The sequence below is a fragment of the Lissotriton vulgaris genome, chromosome 11 (genome assembly GCF_964263255.1).
Source record: "Lissotriton vulgaris chromosome 11, aLisVul1.2, whole genome shotgun sequence".
Classification (NCBI taxonomy): domain Eukaryota; kingdom Metazoa; phylum Chordata; class Amphibia; order Caudata; family Salamandridae; genus Lissotriton; species Lissotriton vulgaris.
In genome coordinates, this window is record NC_141699.1 from 128,853,676 (window position 1) to 128,874,847 (window position 21,172).

The following is a 21,172-nucleotide window of genomic DNA, read 5'->3' on the forward strand; positions in this document are numbered from 1 at the left end:
AGGAACATTTTCCTCATGGCAGAACATCTCCCAGGCAAGGACAATCAGATGGCGGACCTGCTCAGCAGGCACAGCCACCAAATGCACGAGTGGGAGATACATCCATCAGTACTCCAACCGTACTTCCAAAGGTGGGGTCATCCAGAGATCAACCTGTTCGCCACAAGGGAGAACGCAAAATGCCAAAGCTTTGCCGCCAGGTTCCCACACCCACAGTCGCAGGGCAATGCGATATGGATGAACGGGTCAGGCAGATTTGCGTACGCTTTTCCCCCAGCACCTCTGATACCGCTGGTGGCACGCAAGCTCAGGCAGCACTCAATGACTCTCATCCTGGTTGCTCCAACGTGGGCTCGACAACCATGGTACACCACGTTTCTGGAACTTTCCGTGGTACCGCATCAGAGGCTTCATCTCGCACCCAGCCTTCTGACGCAGAGCCATGGCGACATTCAGCACCCAGATCCGCAACAGCTCAACCTGGCGATCTGGCTCCTGAAGTCCTAGAGTTTGGCTACCTCAACCTTCCTCCCAATTGCATGGACATCATTCGGGAGGCTAGGAAGCCCACTACTAGAGCATGTTATGCGGCAAAATGGAAGCGGGTTGTCATCTATTGCGCAAACCACAACATTGATCCACTAGATGCTTCTATTCAGAACATCATCTGTTACCTGTTCCATCTATACAAGTGTAATCTGGCATATACTTCCATTCGCATTCACCTGTCTGCAATGGCCGCATACCTCCAAAATAGACAGCACCTTTCACTTTTCAAGGTGCCTGCCATCAAAGCATTTCTGGAAGGCCTCAAAAGAGTCATTCCGCCACGGACTCCACCAGCTCCTGAATGGAACCTCAATGTGGTTCTTACAAGGCTGATGGGTCCTCCCTTTGAGCCACTACATTCCTGCGAGATCCAGTTCTTGGCGTGGAAAGTGGCTTTCCTAGTAGCAATTACATTGCTACGGAGGGTTAGTGAACTGCAGGCCCTCATGATCCAAGAACCCTTCTTCCAGGTTCATTCAAACAGGGTAGTGCTCCGCACTAACCCTAAATTTCTACCCAAGGTTGTGTCTCAATTCCACATCAACCAAACAATTGAGTTGCCGGTGTTCTTTCAAAATCCAGAGTCACTGGCGGAGCGGATGCTCCATACCCTTGACGTTAAACGGGCCCTAATGTATTACATTGATAGGACCAAAGATTTTAGAAAGACTAAGCAGCTTTTTGTTGCCTTTGCGCCACATCACAAAGGTAACCCTATTTCCAAGGCTGGTATTGCTAGGTGGATCGTCAAATGTATTCAGATCTGCTATGCGAAGGCAAAACGCACTCTTACCATTCCACCAAGAGCCCACTCCACCAGAAAGTTGGGGGCCTCTATGGCTTTTCTAGGTAACATTCCCTTAGAGGACATATGTAGAGCAGCCACTTGGTCTACCACACACACATTTACCAAGCATTACTGTGTAGACGTGCACTCCAAACAGCAGGCAGCTGTAGGGCAGGCTGTTCTCAAGACACTTTTCCAAACTGCTGCAGCTGGCACGGGCGGCCGCCGCTAATGGAGGGACTGCTATGCATTCTATGCACAGATATGAATTCAGCAGCCCACATGCCTCGAACTGCAAATGCTACTTACCAGTATGCATCTGTTCTTGGCATGTAGGGCTGCTGACATTCATATCGCCCACCCTCCTCCCCGGTGCCTGTAGCAGCTGCAGTATTCACATATCATTTCATGGCATGGTCATCATTCACTGAGTCTCACTCCATCTTGGCCACAATGGCTAAAAACAATCTGGGGATGGAATCGATGCCCATGCGCACTGTAGTCCAGGGGAGGAGCCACCTATCTCGTGATACTTCGAAGACTCTTCCAGGACAACAATGTGCAATCATCCGGACCCAACACTAGGCGGCGATCTATGCACAGATATGAATGTCAGCAGCCCTACATGGCAAGAACAGATGCATACTGGTAAGTAGCATTTGCATTACAATACAATTACCAAAAGCCTTTATTGGGGTTGCTGCCAATTCCAAATGGATTTCACTCCTGGATGTAGCATGGAAAAGTATGCAACAATGATAAAGTCCTGCCTGGCTGCATTCAGGCACGGATGGAAGGTGATATGTGGTCTGATTTCAAGAAAATTTTGGGGACTCGGTACAAGTACATGAAAAAAATTCTGATGAGTGCCAATATAGTGTTTTATATGAAGGAAAGTGTTTTAGTACTTCCCCATTTTTTGAATTTGAATGAGTAATTTTTTTTGAGTAATTACGAAGGAAGGGTTAAGTCATGCTTTTGATTGGAGAGGTAAAATAATTGAAAATAGATGTGTATGCATGTTAGCTGAGGAATATCTACATGCACCAATTTTATTTCACTGACACGTAATGACTGAGAAATCCATTTTAAGGTGTGCGAATTTGTATAGTTTGCTTTCGCGTAATTATGCAACATTTTTGGAAAATTAAGCAAAATTATGCCTAATTGCAAATCTGTAATTTAGAGTGACAAACTCAATTAATGCAAACAGCTGCTTGCATCTGGTTGTTTGTGTTTTTGCCGCCCTCTGTCGCTATACTGAGAATTGCAGCGTAATTAGGTGACTGGCCTAATTTTGAAATTTTGTGTAACGAGCATGACGCAAAATTAACAAAATAGGTCAAATTAGGCTGGCTTAATTCAACTTCAGCCTGGGCCTAATTTTAAGGACTGCAGCTGTATATGTCTAAACTGAACGGTCACCATTTGCCACTATTGAGTTTTGTGGACCGTGCTTTTCAATTGCCCTTTTTACCATGTTGATGTTCTGTGGAGGCTTATCCAAATACTGTGATCAATCTTAGAACGTTTGACCTTTGCAAATCGTTTTCTACTAGTAATTATGTTTGATTACCATTTTTATATTTTGATAACTTTAAATATCAAGGCTTCAGCAGGTTTTTTGCCAGCTGGCAGGATGAGCAAACCTTTGCTTATTTGCAGTGTGTTGTTCACCTTTTGGTGCCTTGTAGCAAAGCTTGTTTTGCAGGATCATGTAGCCCACGGGGAGACTGAAATCACAGGATGAAACTAAGAGATGCAGTCAAGCTTCCGAATTTAACACAGACTTATCGAAGCGCTAGTTGTAGGACATCACTTCGTAAAAAAGGGGTTTGGTGGATGGTGTTGCCAGCCAATGACCATGAAAGTTTTTTTTAAGTGTGTGTTCTTGTTTTTTTATTGTGCTACTTTAGCTTTCCCCAGTGGGTACAGCCCTGATGGTGTTGATGCACGAAGTCCTGCAAGGTCTCCCATTGTATCTCAAGAAAAAGTGGTCCGGTCGGCTATACAAGAGTCTGAAAAAGGGCACATGGAGCAGGACACAAGGCAAATGCAACAAGGTGATATGCTGCTCCCTTTTTGTTTACGTTACGCAGAGGTGACAACTGGTGCTGTGTTATCAGGTATTTCATTATCCAGTAATGACTTTTGGGTCACAAACCTTTATGTGCTGGGACTTGTAGATAGACCCTCGCCGAAATAGAAAAAGGAAAACTACAAGTCCAGCATTCAAGCTTCTTGAGCTGATAAAGGTGCTCCCGATGGGATGGGCGCAGTTAGCAGCTCTGCCGTACATTCTGCATGGATGGAATTCTAACCTAGTGGAGGCGTCTGCCTGAATAGAACTCGTAGTATGGTAGACTTGATGGCTGCACTTGCATTGCTTTGGAGGACAATATGCTACATGCGTTTCATGCATTTCACTTCTCCAGTTGAGTATCAAAGCGTAAAAATACCTTTGTGTTGTCAACATGAATGGTGTTCTAGTGTTACCCACTGGATCTTCTGCACTGTGTTCATCTTTTACACTTCTTCTGTTGGATGCTTGCCCCATCTTTCTGAGGGTGTGGAGGACATTTTCGGGATTGAAGTTTACCCGCTAATAGCAAATTTGTCTGTGAAAGCTCGGTGAAGCTTTGGTCCAGTGAACCATGGTGTAGAACTAGTTCTGTCTTTCGTTGTGAAGAGATGTACATGTCATTGCTAAATTCATAAGAGTGTGATTTTGTCTCACAAGTTACTTGAAAAATCCCAAATCTGCTTTTCATTGCGAATGCAGATGGTGGAAAAAAAGACGCCCAGTGTGAATAAGCCATGGCCGTATTTGCTCTTTGATGGTTCAACTTTAGATAAAGGAGGGCATTTGTGGCCTGGTTTGGTGTTGGGCTTGTTATCTGAAATCCTTGAACCACAATTGCACAGATCGATGCAGAAATTAATTTTCAAGAATTTGAAATGCAAAATGTTGGGAATGAGTGTGTTCAAACCTGTCCTCGATAGGGTTTCGATCTCTTGTTTTTCATCTAACTGTGTCATTCAAACTAGAGGTGGGCGGAACTCATGTAGTTCCACTCTGCGGAACTCCACCGAGTTGCATCAAAACTTAGAGATTCCGCAGAGTTCTGCAAATGAGCGGAAATCGGCACATCAACCTGCATGCACTGATTTCAACTAACCATTGGCGAGCTGTGCACGAGAAAAAACTCCACCACATGATGGTTGGCAGAATCTGGCTGGGACTAAACTCCGCCACCTCTGCCGGCGGATTCATCACCCACTCCAGATTCAAACCTATCAGTTATGACATTTTATGAGTCATTTCTGAAATAAATTCATGAAATCACAATCCTGGTAACAGTGACTTACTAGTCGGAAGTGGAGGTTGAGGTTGGGAGGAAGCAAATATGGCCAAAGAGCAGGTGTAATGGTGAACTGTCCCTCAGGAGGTTAGGTGCAAGGATGTTGAGTCTTGGCTTGTGAAGAAGAAGTCTATAGCATATTTGTTGTAGAACCACAAGTTTTGCGCACATCCGGCAAGGGAGCGGGGTCTCAGTTTGCCAACATCATGACTGGGGTCTGCACTTGGACACTTCCTTACAAACCTTAAATTTGAAGAAAAAACAAGTGTCAAGTTGAACCCCAACATCTAGATGCCATAAGCAACAACATGGGAAGCTACAACATATCCATCTGCAAACCCTTTGTTTACAGGTAAGGAACACTTTCCTTGCTCACTGACTCTGTTACTGAAGGCACAATTGTGTTCATACCTTGGCCTCACCTTTTTGTAAACATATGTAATTAGGATGTGGGGTGCAGGTGAAGTAAGCCAGCACCACAACTTTGAGAATGCATCAGTTAGAGTATTATATCAAGTCCAGAGACTGGAACATGGTGATGCAGGTGGAAGGAGTCATCTGGTAGAACACACATATGTGTACCAAACATACATGATAACCACTGTCTTTGTAAATGATTCCTTCACTTTGTATGCACATTTATCCCAAGTGGATTGCCTAAATGAAGTGGGCATGGATGTTTTCTAATTGACCGGAGGTGGACAGCCGTGTCCTACAACAGAATATGCTGGGCTAGCAATGTACTTGGTATTTTGAATGTTTGCACGTAGGATAACCAGATTTCCTTGATGGAAATTACGTTTTAATGGAGAAGTTCCTGCTACTCAAAATCTTTCTTTTCCTTTTGTTCCCCAATAAAGCATCTATGAAACACTCGGCGCCAGACAGCCACATACAGCACTTAAGACAGGCGCGTGAAGGTCAGCATTCGCCCTGTCACCCACAGCAGCTCAATCAGTATATGAAGAGCCACCAGCGGGTCGTCACCCTTGAACAACATATCAATGTAATTATTCATTCATGCACTATGTAGGCAAAAGGGTTTATTTGTGTGCAAGTGAATTCATTCAAATGAATTAAAATATTTTGGCATTCATTTCATACTCCCTGAATCTCCAATAAGGGTTATCATGGCACTTGGCTGCAGCGTTCTCTCCCAGATGGTCTTCCTATTTTCTTGGTGTTTTGCAAAAAAGTAAATTTCTTCACCATCTGTTGTTGTCTTCTTTGCCACCTACTCCTTTCTGCAGTTTTCTTTCTTGGCAGTTGATCTTTACCCACACTGCACAAAATAGAAGGGGGAAACTTCTGAAGTTTCGCAGAAGAGAGTAGACAGCCCTAGTTTTAGTTGTCAATTTTGAGTAGTGTTTCCTAACTTTGTAGGTTGCAAATCAACAAGAAATAAATTCACCAACTTTTGAAAGTGTGGGTGCAATATTGAAACTCAAGAACAAATATTTGGAAACGGTGGACCGATTTGCAATTTGATTTGTATTTGTGAAAGAGAGGTTGCTTGTTGGTGGTGGTTCGGTATGGTGCATTGCGGCTCAAGTGTTGCCTTATCCCGCAGGAGGTGATCACACTAGACTACACTCGCAACCACCCCCAGCAGCTGAACTCACAGATTCAGGCACCAATGTACTCCTACCAGGGTGCGGGATGCCCTGTCCTGGACCTGCGGAGGGCACCCAACCCTGGTCTGCTACAGCAGCAAGAACTCCATCAAACTCCGAGGATTTCCCCGGTTGGAGAAGGAGGTAAAAGGTAAGAAGTTGCTTTTTTCTCTTTTTTTAAATTGGTGAAGATTTGTAAATGAATACATTTCTCCAGTACATTGTGGAACACATGTTGTAGGAAGGTACATCCTGACTATGGTTGCCCCCAACTTTTTGCCCTGTGTTTTAGCTGGTTTTTGACATAGTCGACCTGGGGCCCTGCCAATCAGGACCCCAGGCCTACTGCTCTCTCTGTAAAATGGATTCCATGTACCCTAGGTGCATTTCCAATTGGTACTGGGCCACCTTATCAGACCCTGTAACTCAGGGCATAGGTGTACCCAGGGCTGCCAGGGGCTGCAGCATGTATTATGCCACCCCTGGCTGGCCTCCTAAATTTGACACAACTGGCTGCATGACAGCTGGGGCAAAGTCGTGTAATCACCCTTTGCTGTAGATATAGTATACCTATATCTAACCCTAAAATGGACACACAGATTCCTATCAGTCACTCCTATGGCAGGCCTTAACAATCCTGAAGGCAGAGTGCTTGGAATCGTGTGAGATGGTGCTCTGGCATGAGCTGAGCCTGTCTGCAGCTTGCGGAATCAAGTCCTAATAGCTGTTCCATGATATCGCATACCATATACTCTTAAGTGCATTATAATCCTCGCGGTTAAATGCTATCTTTGGTATTGCTTTATCAAAACATGTCGAGTAAGGTGTCATACGAATTGGAATACTAACCCCTCGCCAATTCTGGCGACGGGGTTAGCATTCCACCCTTCTAGAGGGACACGACATGTATGTAACTGTGAACCCCGGTTAAAGTTAAACGAAGCCTCAGCTCCACAAAATGGATGCTGCCACCACAGACACGAGTCTGACCCCCTACAGCTGGGAGTCCTTCCAGCGAGGGGAGCCTGGACAAAGGGTTTCCTGTCAGGGGCGGTGCTAGCACCGTCCCAGACATGGTTTTGTGTATCCTGGGTAGGCAGGGCTTTTCAGGAAGGTGACTGCTGAGTGGCACCCCGGTGCTCACTACGCATAGGCCAGTCTGAACCAGTTCCAGGGGCACACCAGCCCCTGGCCTGGGGAAGTCCGGCATGGGAGAGGGGTGTAACCACCCCCCTCCTAGTCCCACCCATAGGCAGGACCTAGTCACCGGGTCAGCCCCCTTTTTTAGTATAAAGATGGGAGCGGGCCCCCTGTTCAAATTAGATCATCTTTGGAATCAAGACCCGACTTTCTGCGAAAGGCATCAAGATTTCCTTCTTCAAGATTCTCCCTTGTGGCTAAGGAGTAGTCACCCTGCATCAAGCGGGCACCATCCTAAGAACACTGCGGTCTGCTGCAAGTCCTTCTTCACGAATCCGACGACCCAGCTCGACGAGACCTGGCTTCCCTGGCACCTCTGACCTCTACTCACCTCTACAGCAAAGCTGAGAACTGTGAGTGCGACGAGACCTCGAGGGACCGACGATCGCCAAGACTGCACGACTTCTTTGTAACAAGCCCACTGTGTGCTACACTGGTGAGTGCTTTGGGGTCCGAGAAGCCCCAACCCTGAGCAGCTCCAGCACCGAAGATCAGCCCTCCAGCATCTCCACGATCTGCGTGGGGCCCTTCTGCTTTTGCGTGCTCACCGCGCTGTGTGGCTACTAGCCGGCTGGCTTGTGGCCTTCTACACGACGCCCGACGACATCACTGCTGCTGGTCTGGTTGCTCCAGACTGGCCCTTGCTTCCTTCTTCAAGAGAGGCACCCCGGACCCTCCTGGTCCACTCCAGACGCCATTTTGAGTCCACCGCGTGGGCTTGAATTTGCCAAGGCTTTGTTGCCCAATCCTGGGTCCAGCGACGCAGACAGCTTCAATCTTCGTGGGACAGCTCGCTCCTCCATCCTGGTCGCCGACAACGCCTCCTGGTCCGTGAGATCTGCGAGCACAGCGTCACCCACTCACCTAGTCGAGGTGACTACCATCCGGTGCCCTCCTGGTGCCACCTGACTACTGGCTAGTAGTCACGAACTTGGTCCCCTCTGCTTTCAGGTGTCATCTTCCTTCGATCCAGGCTTGGATCCATCGAACTTTCTTCACTGGTCGCCTGCCAGCAACTTCTTTCTTCCAGGCTCCTGGTCCGTCTACGAGGATTCCCGACGTCTTTTGAGACCTATGCAGCTGCAGCCCCTGGGCTAGGTAACTTCGGCATTTCGGTGCCCCAGCATAGCCTCACTATCCAAGGGTCAGAATCCACTTTCGTTTTCCTCCCACCAGGTCGGGTTCGCCCGAGAACACTAACTTTGTCTTTACTAGCTACCATAGACTTTGTCCCGCATCACGCGTGAGAGTGCACACTCTGCACCCGAGTCCCCTGGGCCTCCTAGAAGTAATCTGAAGATTCTATAGTCAAGATCTAGCGATTCCAAAGCCTATTAGTACTGTACTTACCTGCTAGTAATTTCGCATTCCACTTTCAGAGTATATGGTTTTCTGTGCCCCTCGGGCATTTGTATATACTGTGCTAACTTAAGTATTTTCGTAAAGGTTTTGTTTTGTGCTTAGTACCCTGTCCTCATAAAGAGTACAGGGCTGTTGTGATTCTTAATAAATAACTTGTTTATTTTCATAACACTTGTGTGGTGTCCTTTCACTTGGTGTTCAAGGGGTATATGTGTGGTAAACAGCTGGCTTAACACGCCCTCTCGAGTCTTTAGCCTTAGACTGCTCGTATCCACGCTACTAGGATAGCTGGTCTATAAGGTTGACTTACAACCAATCATCAATAAGGGTTGCTGGACTGATACATAGTGTTCACTAGAATAGGGAGCACTGCATATCAGGCCACCTTCTCACACATGTGTCCTAGTTTCAGGAATGTTACCAAAGTTAAAATATAATTGAGCAGATTTTCATTGCTCAAATGGCACTTTGCACTGGAGATCCTCCGGCTATGGAAAGAGAAAGTACATTTCTCATCAGGTTGCAAATCACTGAGAAGCTGTTTGGGTCTGTAATCACGCCTACAGTTCTAATACGATATCGGATAAGGTATAACAGAGCACACTGGAGAAGCAATTTGAGTTTGCGCCTGAAAAAATATTTACCATCCTTTTGTTTTAGATTTGTAGTAGTAGCATTTCAAACATGTGCTGTTACACATAGAACAGTGTGATATGCGTTTGTGGGTTGGGGTATTCATTTTAGACCAGATTACAGAAATCACAATGTAATCCGAATGTATGTGGGTGCAGGAATATTTAATTGAGAGAATAGTAGATATCACATAGCGAGTTGTTTTTAACATGTTTGTATCATGTCTAAAATGTGAGGCTGGCAGACAGTAGCGTCTTGAACACGAACTTAGTTTTTGTTCATGTACCGAAATTAGTGTTCAAAACCTCACCAACATGTTATTGGGCTAGCACAAAATTGAGTACTACAAAATTTTGAGGCCTAGTTAAATCAGATCTGTGCAGCAATATATTACACTGTTTTGGAAGATGAACTTGGTGTTTAAAGTAACAATGTTGGTTTATATATCAGGTCACCAGAGCAAAGCAAGGCCTCTGCATTGAGTGGGTCAGAAGATGGAATTGAGCCAGTATCGCCACCAGATGGTGTGGGGGAGTCTGAATACCCTCGGAGTGCCTCCTATCCAACCTTGTATAGAGAAGATCAGTCTGAACAGAGGTAAAGGGTCTCGAAAATGAAATGTATGTTTTTGGTTCAGGACCTGTCTTGATTTCCTTAAACTTTCTAGTACGATGCTTACCCTGAGGTTTTTTATGGTTGGTTTAACTGATGATAATCATATTGCCTGCTCAGACAGTGATGTGTTTTCACAATACAATGAGTGGATTTTCAAAATCATAAAATCCCATTTTTATAACATATTCCACATTTGCTGTGGTCAGAGGTCCGTCTAGTGTGTAGGCCCTCAGATCTTTCCTCTTGTGTACCTGCCCTTAAATACATATAGTTTTGTGACTTCCTGGTAACCATCACTCTGTCGCTTGTCTTTTGTTTTTCATAACTGTTTTGCTAAGAAAATACTTTTCTTTATTCTAAATGGACTGTCATTTGCTAATACCAACAAGCATTTGCAATGCAATGGTCTCGGGATCATTAAAGGTAGAGCTATTAGCATTGCTCGTGTCATTTCTTTTTTTTTCTTTAAATCATAAATAAATGGCATCGTCATTTACATTGCCAATACACACTCACTCTGCACACTCACTACTCACTACTCTGCGCGCTCACTACTCACTACTCTGCGCGCTCACTACTCACTACTCTGCGCGCTCACTACTCACTACTCTGCGCGCTCACTACTCTGCGCGCTCACTACTCTGCGCGCTCACTACTCTGCGCACTCACTACTCTGCACTCACTACTCTGCACTCACTACTCTGCACTCTGCACTCACTACTCTGCACTCACTACTCTGCACTCACTACTCACTACTCTGCACTCACTACTCTGCACTCACTACTCACTACTCTGCACTCACTACTCTGCACTCACTACTCTGCACTCACTACTCTGCACTCTGCACTCACTACTCTGCACTCACTACTCTGCACTCACTACTCTGCACTCACTACTCACTACTCTGCACTCACTACTCACTACTCTGCACTCACTACTCTGCACTCACTACTCACTACTCTGCATTCTCCCTTCCGTAGTGTAAATGCCCTTCACGGCCGGATGCAGTATGTAGGTACTGTCATATATTTCTTGGCACCTACAATGTAAGACTGTGTGTTGGATCTAGGAGGACATATATAGCAGTTTTGTTTCACTCATTGCACTAGCACTGTGCTTTTATCCTCTGTTCTCCGTTTGATTAAACACATAAGCCAGCATGTAAACATTTGTATTAATGCTTCGCACTGACTGCATCCACAGGTAAACACTTGCTTTTCATTTTTTGGCTTTCATGCACATGTTATTTTTCAGGGTTTTTTCGGTACGTTATTATTTCACACATCTGATTTAAGCTTTTCGATTTTCAGTGCCCACCACAGCTTTAGCATTCATGTTTAACTTCTTTTTATTCGTTCTGTCCACATTATTTTTACTTCCTTGAAGCATGGCACTGTATGAGCAAGTGCGTGCATGGGCGCTGGTGTGTGTCTGTGTGAATGCACGACAGCAGCTGCCCACAGCGAGCGCGTGCGCGTTTCAAATCGCCCTCCAAGGCGATGCGCCCGGCCAGGAGTGTCTCCTGGGAAGCACACTCGCTAACAATAAGTTCTCGGCGACAACGCGCTTCCGCGCGTTTAGCCGAGACCTAAAAAGGGACCACGTTACAGATAGAGCACATTGTCCCACGGTGTGACCCCCCCCCCCCCCGACCTCCTCACCAGGGGTTCCCTTGTGGAGTACACTGGCTGTGCACCACTTGTATGCGACTCGCAGTTAGTGCTCCTCCTGATGACTTACTTGACTTTATAGAGGGGTGAGGGGTTCTGCAGCAAAGGATTTTCTCTTATACGCGAGAACACAATCCCCCCATGTAAATTAGGGAAAGACACTTTGGGGTCCATTAGGATGTCGGGCGGATTGCCTACGCCAGGGTAGCGGTGGCCACCGCCACCCTGGCGGAGGCAATCCGCCCAACATCCTTCCCTGCATTCCCCCCCGCCATATTACGATGGCGGAGGGGACCGCAGCGGTGGCAAACACCGCCCGCCTGTTTTCCGCCCCGGTCGCCTTGCGGCCGGGGCGGAAAAGGGATAACATGGTGGCGGTGTCTATCAGACACCGCCAGCCATATTATAATGGGCATTTTTCAATGCCTTTCCGTGGCGGCAATCCCGCCACGGAAAGGCATGCGGTCTTCACTCTGGGGGGCCCCTGCGGGCCCCCAGAGTGAAGTACAGTTGGGGGGGTGCACATGGGGGGTACCTGTGGTACCCCCCTTCATTGTCATTTGCAAAGCGGCAGGCACCGCACGGTGCCTGCCGCTTTGCAAATGGAAATGTGAAAGTGCATTTTCAGCATTGTGGCGGGCGGTGCAGAGAGCACCGCCCGCCACAATGCTGAAAATACAGGATGTGCCCCTTGGTGATAGCACTGCGCAATCCGTATTATAGGTGAGACTTAGCCCTTAAAGAAGTCCAAAGTACCCCATGGACATAAACAACTGGCCCATCCACCTTTTGCACCCTTTGTGCAATTCCTAGGGTAATCCAGAATCAGAGATTCTGATGCAGTTTGAACCCTTTATGAGAGTGAGTGCCACAGGAGTAAGATGACTATGCACCACAGTCAGGTTGGGTACATGTGTCCGTTTTTGCTCAGGTTTTTCACTTTCACTCAATAATGAGATGAGTGGAAATACTACCAACTCTGGAGTATGATACATGCAGATTCCTCCAGGTTTCCACTTAAAGGAAGGAGATTTCATTTCTGAAACTTCGCTTAAGAGGGAATCCCACATGAGAGATCAGGACCAAAAACGTTTTTTGAGATGCTATCCCCTTTGTTTGCATCAAGAGGTAAATTTGGGTGCAAAAATCAAGCCAGATCTTGTATGCAGTTCTTTGGGGCTGTTTTTATACCAGTTATACCCACAAAACAAAGGAATGAGGCCATATTCGAAAATCAGGCACAACCTTGATGCTAGACCATGGGATAATGAACATCCTCTGTGGCTGTTAGCTCTACTGTAGTGCTCGGTGTTCCATTGCTATAATACCTGTTCACTCTGGGAGGCGTTCTGTCATTTTATTGCTGCAGCCCTTGCAGTGTACCAAGCATAAGACTGAGCTGCCACTGTCTGCCTCTGTCCTGTGTAGAAACGAAAGTTACAAATACAATTGAGATGTGATTGATAACCATGCTGCAATATAGCGCTTTTGCGAGAGAAGACATTACCATGCATGATTATGCTGTTCCTCTTTTTTTTTATAGCCTTACTCCAAACATTTTCCTTAGAATTGTTAAAGACCGGGCAGCATTAGGTGATGTGTAAGAAAGCTTGGGCTGAACTAATGTATTGGGCTGGTTACTTGATTCTCTAGTAGATAGCCTTTGCATTCCTGGAATTGGACACTTTACAAGTTATTTTTCAAACATTTATAAAGTGTCTCAAATCAGTATAAATATTTTAAACAACTCATTCAGGGGACCGTTCATCTAAAACCATTGATCCTCCGATTTCCATCTGTGGCTCATGTTTCCATCCATATTTCTTTGATTGGAGAGAAAAACATAACGTTTAGTCTTTTTCAGATAAGGTCACTTTTGGACTCGTAAAGCATTAATTCGAGTCTCAGTGTAACCTGTAGGTAAGTTTCATCAGTCACACCCTCCCTAATTGCAAGTGGAAGGGCAATAGTGTTGGAGGAATTGCTGAAAGCCTGTTGCTGAGAATAAAGGAAGATATACCTAGTTGGTTGTATGACTTGACGATTATACTGTGGAAGGTACTGAAAAGGAACAGGGGAGAATGATGTGAAGTACTATGTCTTTCAGGTTTGTCCCACTTATGCTTTCCTCTGCTTGTTTTTTTCTTGTCTCTCTTTCTTCAGAATGGGTTCTAAATCTCCTGGAAACGGCGCTCAGCCTCCGGCCTTCTTCAGTAAGCTGACAGAGAGCAACTCCGCTATGGTTAAATCCAAGAAACAGGAGATCAATAAAAAACTTAGTACAACCAGCAGGAGTGAGCCTGAGTATAGTAAGACTTTACATGTTTTTTTTCATCTGGCAGTAATTGGATGGGGTAATGAAGATCTAATACTCTGTACCACATTGAGGGAAGAACACAAAACACACCCTTGATATTAGTGCCCTGCAGCACCACAATTCTTAGAAATGCCTTGCCTTTACTACTCCTTTTTATAATCTTATAGCTTTGTATTCCCTCTAATGAAGTATCTGTTGCCGTTATTCGGAGCGTCTTGTATAGTAATATCATCTCAGTAGCAGTGAAAACCATTGATTGACTTGGTTGCATTTTGGAGTGGAGACAGGATAGGCAAAGGGCCACTGCAATATTTCACTGCTCCGTAGCGTTGCAGCGGGGGCCGTAGGGAGTTTGAACCTGGAACAAAGTCAAAGCAGCCACCATGTTAAGAGAAGTTTGACACAGAGTGATACAATTTGAACTCCAGCTAGATTGGTCCTGTTGAGCACTCTGCTTGTGAGGATGATGAGGGTACCACGTTTTTCTCAAATGGTATAATGGTGGTAAGATAACAATTGGAATGGTTTCTGATGAAAAGCTTTATGACGTCTGTGGATTGTAGTCAGATTTTATTTATAGCTGGTTGCTGGTGTAGTTTTATAAAATGTTAGTTGTTCATTAACAGCATGGATGAGTTCACTTAGCCTTATGGTTGGCGACTTGTATGGTCGGTGCATTGTCTTACCATATCTTAAGATTCTAAAATGAGACCTTTGTGCATCTACACCGTAGCTGCTACCTAGAGGTGTTTGGATCTAGGTCACCTCAGCCAATAATTCCTTCCCGGGAGTAAGCCTTTAACGTCCGATAGATACCACCAGAAGCGATATAAACAGTGTAGAAGTCTGCATAACATTAGGACAGCAAAGATTATATATGACGGGATCCGTTTTATATAGCTTATTAGTGGTATATATTGTAAGATAATTGTTAATCTGTATTTAATGATCAAAAAAGAGTCCCTAATTTTATATCATTGGTCCTTTCATTGATGGTTTGCATATTTAAGCCGCTAATCTTACACCTTGGAGTAGGTTTGCCTTCATGCTATATTTTTCTTCAAACTCCACTTCTGCATGAGACAGCAGCATACATTCCTGGTTTATTAAAGGCAAAAGCTTTTTAAAATCTAAAACAAGGGCATAATCATCTCAGGGCATTCAGGAACAAGCAAGAAAGGCTGTCACTGTTACAAACACTAGCTTTTCTCCAGTAGAGAAACAAAGCTTTACCAAATTCCTTCCATTGACAGAATCTTGAGTTATTGATGTGTGATCTGGTAACCTTCTCCTTGGTTGGCATTGTTATGTATATGGGTGAATACCAAGGTACAGTAATAAGGTGCAGGAATGTGCTGAGGCACCCCCTCTCCTGCCTTCTCTTGCACTTTCTTTTCACAAAGACCCCAGAGTTAGTTTGTGGATTTTTGTTTTCTTGTTGTGAGGTCCATCAGAACACCCAGCTGTCCCACTGTCCATAGTGACAAGACATTCCACATTCTGAATTTTACTTTACCATATGCGTCATATGAGATGACAGACGTGCATTAAGTGGGAGAGTCCTCAGTCAGAGTCTTTCATATTCAAGCCCATTGGGAGAAATATTCATTAGTATACATGTGTGTGTAATATTTCCTTAATTTCTGATTACCCACCCATGTCATGTGCCCTTATTAATGACGGTTCTATAGTGAGACTTTATTTTCTTTCCACAGATATTGGAAAGCCTGGGACAGAGATTTTCTATATGCCAGCCCTCACTGGTGCAGGTATGCTAAATTTTAAAGATATTTTCAGCATATGCAGATTTGTTAACTATTAACACTTGTTGATTATCAAATTCCCTTTTTGCTTTGGACAGTGGAGCCGTACCAGTTTCTTTCCTGTGTTTGTGATTCTTTAATATCAAGCCGTGACTATTGATTGATAATTAGCTGCATGATTTGACAATGGTATTGACATCTAAATAAATATGTGACCTTTAAATAGTTCATATCTAATCAATAATGCAAATCTCAGCACACTTTCAGAACTATGTGAAATCTGGCTTTTTGTTCGCTCTTGGAACCTCGTTCTTTGAGGTTTAGTCGTGCCTGAGGGCAACTCGGATAGGATACTGCTTTGCTAGCTGTTTAGTGTGTCTTTGCACACTGAGCACCATGCATGGGGGAGTATGTCAGTCATAGGCATGCCCACACTCCTCCTACTGAGTGTGCAATCCTGCCAGTCTCCTTTTTTTCCTCCTATTGCCTTAAATCTCAACCTACTTCCATTGCTCTCAGTGGCATGCTGGTCTTGATGTTCGGTAAACAGTTTGCTCTTTTCTATCTGTGTTCTCCACTTTCTACTGTCTGGTTAACTTAAGCTGCACTACTCTTATTTTAGGCCACGCCTATTATGTCAGCAGCCGTTTCCAGTAGCCAAATCATGTAATTGCTGCATCTTCTGCTTGGGAAATAGCCATGCACTACTTGCCTGTGCTCTGTGTACTATTTTGGGTCGGTTTTTAGGAAACTGTTGGAGATGCTTGATGCAAAATAAAAGAAGATACATCCAGACACTGCAACACCACCTCCCCACACGCCTCCCCTGACCCACACGGCACCGACTCTGATCTTGGGAGCCCCTATTTCTCGCATGATCCCTATGATCAGCCATTCAGACCCTGAGAGGGAGATGACCCATGGAAGAACTACATACTAGAGGATTCTGACCTCGAGCCCTGCCCTGCGAAACCATCACCACCTAACGACTCTACCGCTTTCCGTGCCATAATGCAGCAGGCTGCACAATACCATGAGGTCAAATGGGATTACTCAGACAGCCACCTAAAATTTAAAGGTCAGATTGGTGCCACCCAGGGTCAAAATCAAAATAAAGTATAAGCCGGCCCAATACGATTTGGTGTATATCCATGGGCAAATTGCCCCAACACCTTAGTTGTTCACACTTCTCATAAGAGGGCATTTGCTCATGCAACTGGGATCGCGGTACCACCTGATAGAGAGTCCAAGTGCATTGATGTGGCGCTAAAGCACATAGAGCTGTGTGCAGCCATCCAATGGCACATCGCTAATTCTATAGGCCTGCTCTCTAGGGACGTCCGCTACCACTTGGAGAAAATGAAGGAGCTAGTTGCTGGCAATGCAGCAGATACTGAAAATAGAGGGATTGATACCAACATCCTCTTCTGTAGCAATGCCTCCCTCCGAGTTCAGATCTGAGATGTAACAGCATCCTTTCAATGTCCTATTTGACGGTGGGCATCTGTTCAGCCCCCAGGTGGAAAAAGATGCTCAAATAAATCAAAAAGGATACAACATTGTAAAGTCCATAGGGGCACTGTGTCAAGTGGTAGTAGTGGCACACCTGTGCCAAAATACCAAACATATCTTACCGTAGACCTGTGCAGAAATGCCATATATGTCTCCTACACTTGGACAACTGGCTGATCAAGAGCAGCAGCACACATCAATGCATAGCACACACTCAGACAGTCAGGCCCCTACTTCACAGCCTAGGTTTCACCATCAATGCTAAAAAGTTGCACCTTCAACTTCAGCAGGTCTAGCCCTTCCTGGCTCCTGTTCTAATTGTGATAACAGGGAAAGCGTACCCCCAACAAACAGAGCTTATTTGCCTTCCAGCAGGTGCCTCTTTGTCAGACACACCATTAAAGGTGTCCAAACTGTATTGAAAGTGTTGGGAATGATTCATCATGCATCGCGATAGTGCCATACACAAGGTTACGTTAGCTCCAGGAGTGCCTCTTTAGGCAATGGGCACAAGCAGCAGGGCTTTGGGAGTATCTAGTGTTGGTAACAACTGGGGCTCAGTACTCTTTGCTTTGATCAAACAGCTACGACCTGTTGCTCAGTAGATCCTTTCGAGACCTCCTTCCACATGTGACCATCACTACTGAGGAGCCTCTCATGTTGTGGGACTCTCACCTCCACAAGGTGACTGTCCAAGGCACCTAGACCCCTCAGCACTAGGGGTGCCACATAACCTACCTGGAGCCCTGAAAATATTCTTCAAGCTCATTTGTGGCAAGACAGTTCTGACACATGCTGGACAACATGACAGTAATGTACCCCCTCCTCCAAACTCTACCTTGACTCATGAAATTTGATACTGGCCAGCTCACAACATTCGCCTGTTCTTAGAGTATTTTCCAGTAGGGAGAACAGCTTTGTGGACTTGGTCGACAAGACGCATCAACAAGTCCAGGAGTGGGAACTCTCCTAAGTTCTTGAAACACTTTGAAAGGTGGGGGGACCCTGTCCATCGACCTGCTTGCCTGGAAATGCAAAATGACAAAACATCTTCAGGTATCCACTTCCATAGTCCATGAGCAATGCATACCTAGTGTTATGGATGACATAGTCAGGGATATTTCAGTACGTTTTTCCACCTCTCCCCCTCATCCCGTATGTAGTTAGGGAAATGAAGCAGGTATCCATGACCCTCATCCAAGTAGTACCAACCTCGGCAAGACAGCTGAGGTACTTGATGCTCCTAGATATGCCAGTAAGTCCCCACAAGATGCTTCCGATCAGGCAGGACCATCTCACTCAGCATCACGGTCAGCTCAGACACCCAGATTCCAGACAGCTGAACATTGCGATCTGGTACCGGAGTTCTTTTGTTTGTCTAAAACCTCCAAAGGAATGCATGCTTATCCTGCAAGAGGTTCATAAGCCTACATCTCATGCCTTTTACACAGCTAAATGAAAAAGGTTCATGCAACACTGTATGTCTAAACAGTTAGACTTCTTTAAGATTTACGTGGCGGTTTTTGCTTTCTACCATCTGCACCTACGTAGAGCAGGCCTTTCCTACACTTTCATCCGCAGTTGCAGCATACATTTTTTTACTTACCCTGTTACCATCTGTTCATAGCGTGTAGTGCTGTAGATTCAAATGTGTCCACCTTCCTTCCTGGAAGCTAGAGATGACCACATATGTTTCTATGTCTTTTTTTCTCCCTTTACTATGCACAGCACACTCTCTCTCTTTAACACTGTACTCCACTTGCACTTCGGTGGAGCCAGCATGCTGCTACATTGTAAATCAAGGGTGGAGTCACAACAGGTCTTGTGACTCCGACGCCTCTGAAGGAAAACAAGTTACAAACATCCAGACTAAACACTAAATTACATTAATATGCAGAGCATGTGAATCTACAACACTAAATCACGTATATATACACACAGCTTCTTACTCTTTGGAGAATTCCATTTTTTGCACCCATTGGACTCAAACTTAGGGAAGCAGTCAGCAGAATTAATCTCTTCTGTGTGTAAACTTGGGTGCAGCATGGTCTATAGTGTCAAATGTTATTGTTGGGTCCCAAATACACCCACGTTCAAATAACAGAAATCTCCAGCGGTGACTCCTGTGGGAAAGACTCAAAGGGCTGAGCAAAATTCCACCATATTTTACTGGCACATAGTGCTTCACTCCTTTCCATGCTTTTCTTGGTTTGGTGTGTTTCAGCTTAGAAGTTTGAGTTTTTGTATAAAAAAACAAGGGTTAAGTGCACATGCAGAAGGGCTGTATACATATATGTCTGTGTGTAATTGCGTACAATGAGTATTTGTTTACAAACACCAGGATTACAGGATATTGCGCATTAGCTCGGCATATGCAAATGTTATACTAGATTAAAAAAATTAAAAAAATTAAAAAACACACACAATTAAAAAACAAGCATTGGCATAACCAATAGGTCTGGCTTCTGGAAGCATACTGTTTTTTTATTTATTTATTTGCAAGCATGTGCAATAGAAATAAAAAGGGAAATACAGCCACCTAAAGATGTTAGGCAGATATTAGCAAAAAAAAGCATAAGTAGAAAGAACACTTATTTTTAGGTGGCTATTAAGATGTGATCAGGTAAAATGGCATGACTCAGTGCAAGACCATGACTGTTGTTTGGTTAGTCTTTGCCCCATTTGAGTTGTGGTGGGTGGAAGCAAAAACGTGAGTCACTTGAACAAACCAATTTATGTATGTATTGTTATTATAATTCGATGTGGCTTGTGAGACAACTAAAGGTTTGTCTAGGCCAGACCTAAAAAAGGAAGCATCACAACATGAGTGCTAATGCTGCATTTGTAAAGTCTGCCCACTTGGACATTATCTACCCTGTCTATCATGAAAGCCGTAGAAGTTAAAAAACGATGTTACCACAATTATCCAAAATATTCCTGCTGTTATTACATATTTTATCCAAAAATATTTGTTGTAGCTGAACTCAAAAAACTGGTTTGGTGTCTTTCAGCTAGTTTTAAGGTGTGTGCAATTCCTTTAATACCCCTTCCTCAGGTTCTGGTCTCAGTTGTGGACCTTGCAGATTCTTCCACAATCCATCTATTAGATCAATCCATCTGTGCCTGTCAGTCATTTAAATATGTTTGTGGCAATAGTTGTTCCTCACGTTAGGATTCTGGTTTGTTGGAGTGAAACCACACCACGAGTATTTGAAATTCCCATGCAGCTTTTACTGTTCTTATATCAAGACTTTAAGCCTAATGTCTGAATATGCAACAGCTTTCAAACCACCTCTGTGAAAAATGGGGAAATGTTTGCCACCTTGTCTATTAAAGCCAAGGTACCCACCTGAAATGCATTGGTGCTGATTTGTTGCAGTGCAGCCACAGTACAAGTATATGACATTTGTGATGTGAGACCAGCAACTAACTAGGTACTCAGTGGGCAATGTCTTGGTTATGCTAATTGGAAGACGACTCCAGTTAAAACTAGCACAAAGAACCACGTTTTCTCTCTGTTGGGCCCACTTGAGAGAACTGTAGGCCTTTTCAGGCAAACCCCTGTTCAGACAGGCAGGAGTTTGAGCAGCCCCTGGGGACTCAAGGAACACACCCCTTTCCCCTTCCTCTGCTTAAGCAACACTTGTATCTTTTCTTTTTAGCCTCAGTGTCGTTTTCCATGTTCATACTCAATGGTACTTCTTGACTAGGTTAACTCTTTAATTATATTTTCTCTGTGGTCTCCAAGATATGCAAATCAAAATAAAGTCGAGCAGTTAATATAGTGCT

General features: G+C 44.7%; 1 protein-coding gene across 15 annotated transcripts in view; it reads left to right on the forward strand.

Moving 5' to 3' along the window:
* NCOR2 (nuclear receptor corepressor 2) overlaps positions 1-21,172 on the forward strand; it is a 1,233,371-nt gene that overhangs the window by 1,172,651 nt on the left and 39,548 nt on the right. For 14 of the 15 annotated variants that reach the window (XM_086942885.1, XM_086942883.1, XM_086942892.1 and 11 more), the window contains 6 exons: positions 3,253-3,399; positions 5,559-5,704; positions 6,269-6,462; positions 9,957-10,103; positions 13,955-14,100; positions 15,824-15,877. In XM_086942885.1, coding sequence (XP_086799011.1) covers positions 3,253-3,399; positions 5,559-5,704; positions 6,269-6,462; positions 9,957-10,103; positions 13,955-14,100; positions 15,824-15,877 — 834 coding nt within the window. The remainder of the gene's footprint in view (positions 1-3,252; positions 3,400-5,558; positions 5,705-6,268; positions 6,463-9,956; positions 10,104-13,954; positions 14,101-15,823; positions 15,878-21,172) is intronic. The other variant, XM_086942888.1, reaches the window with a different exon arrangement.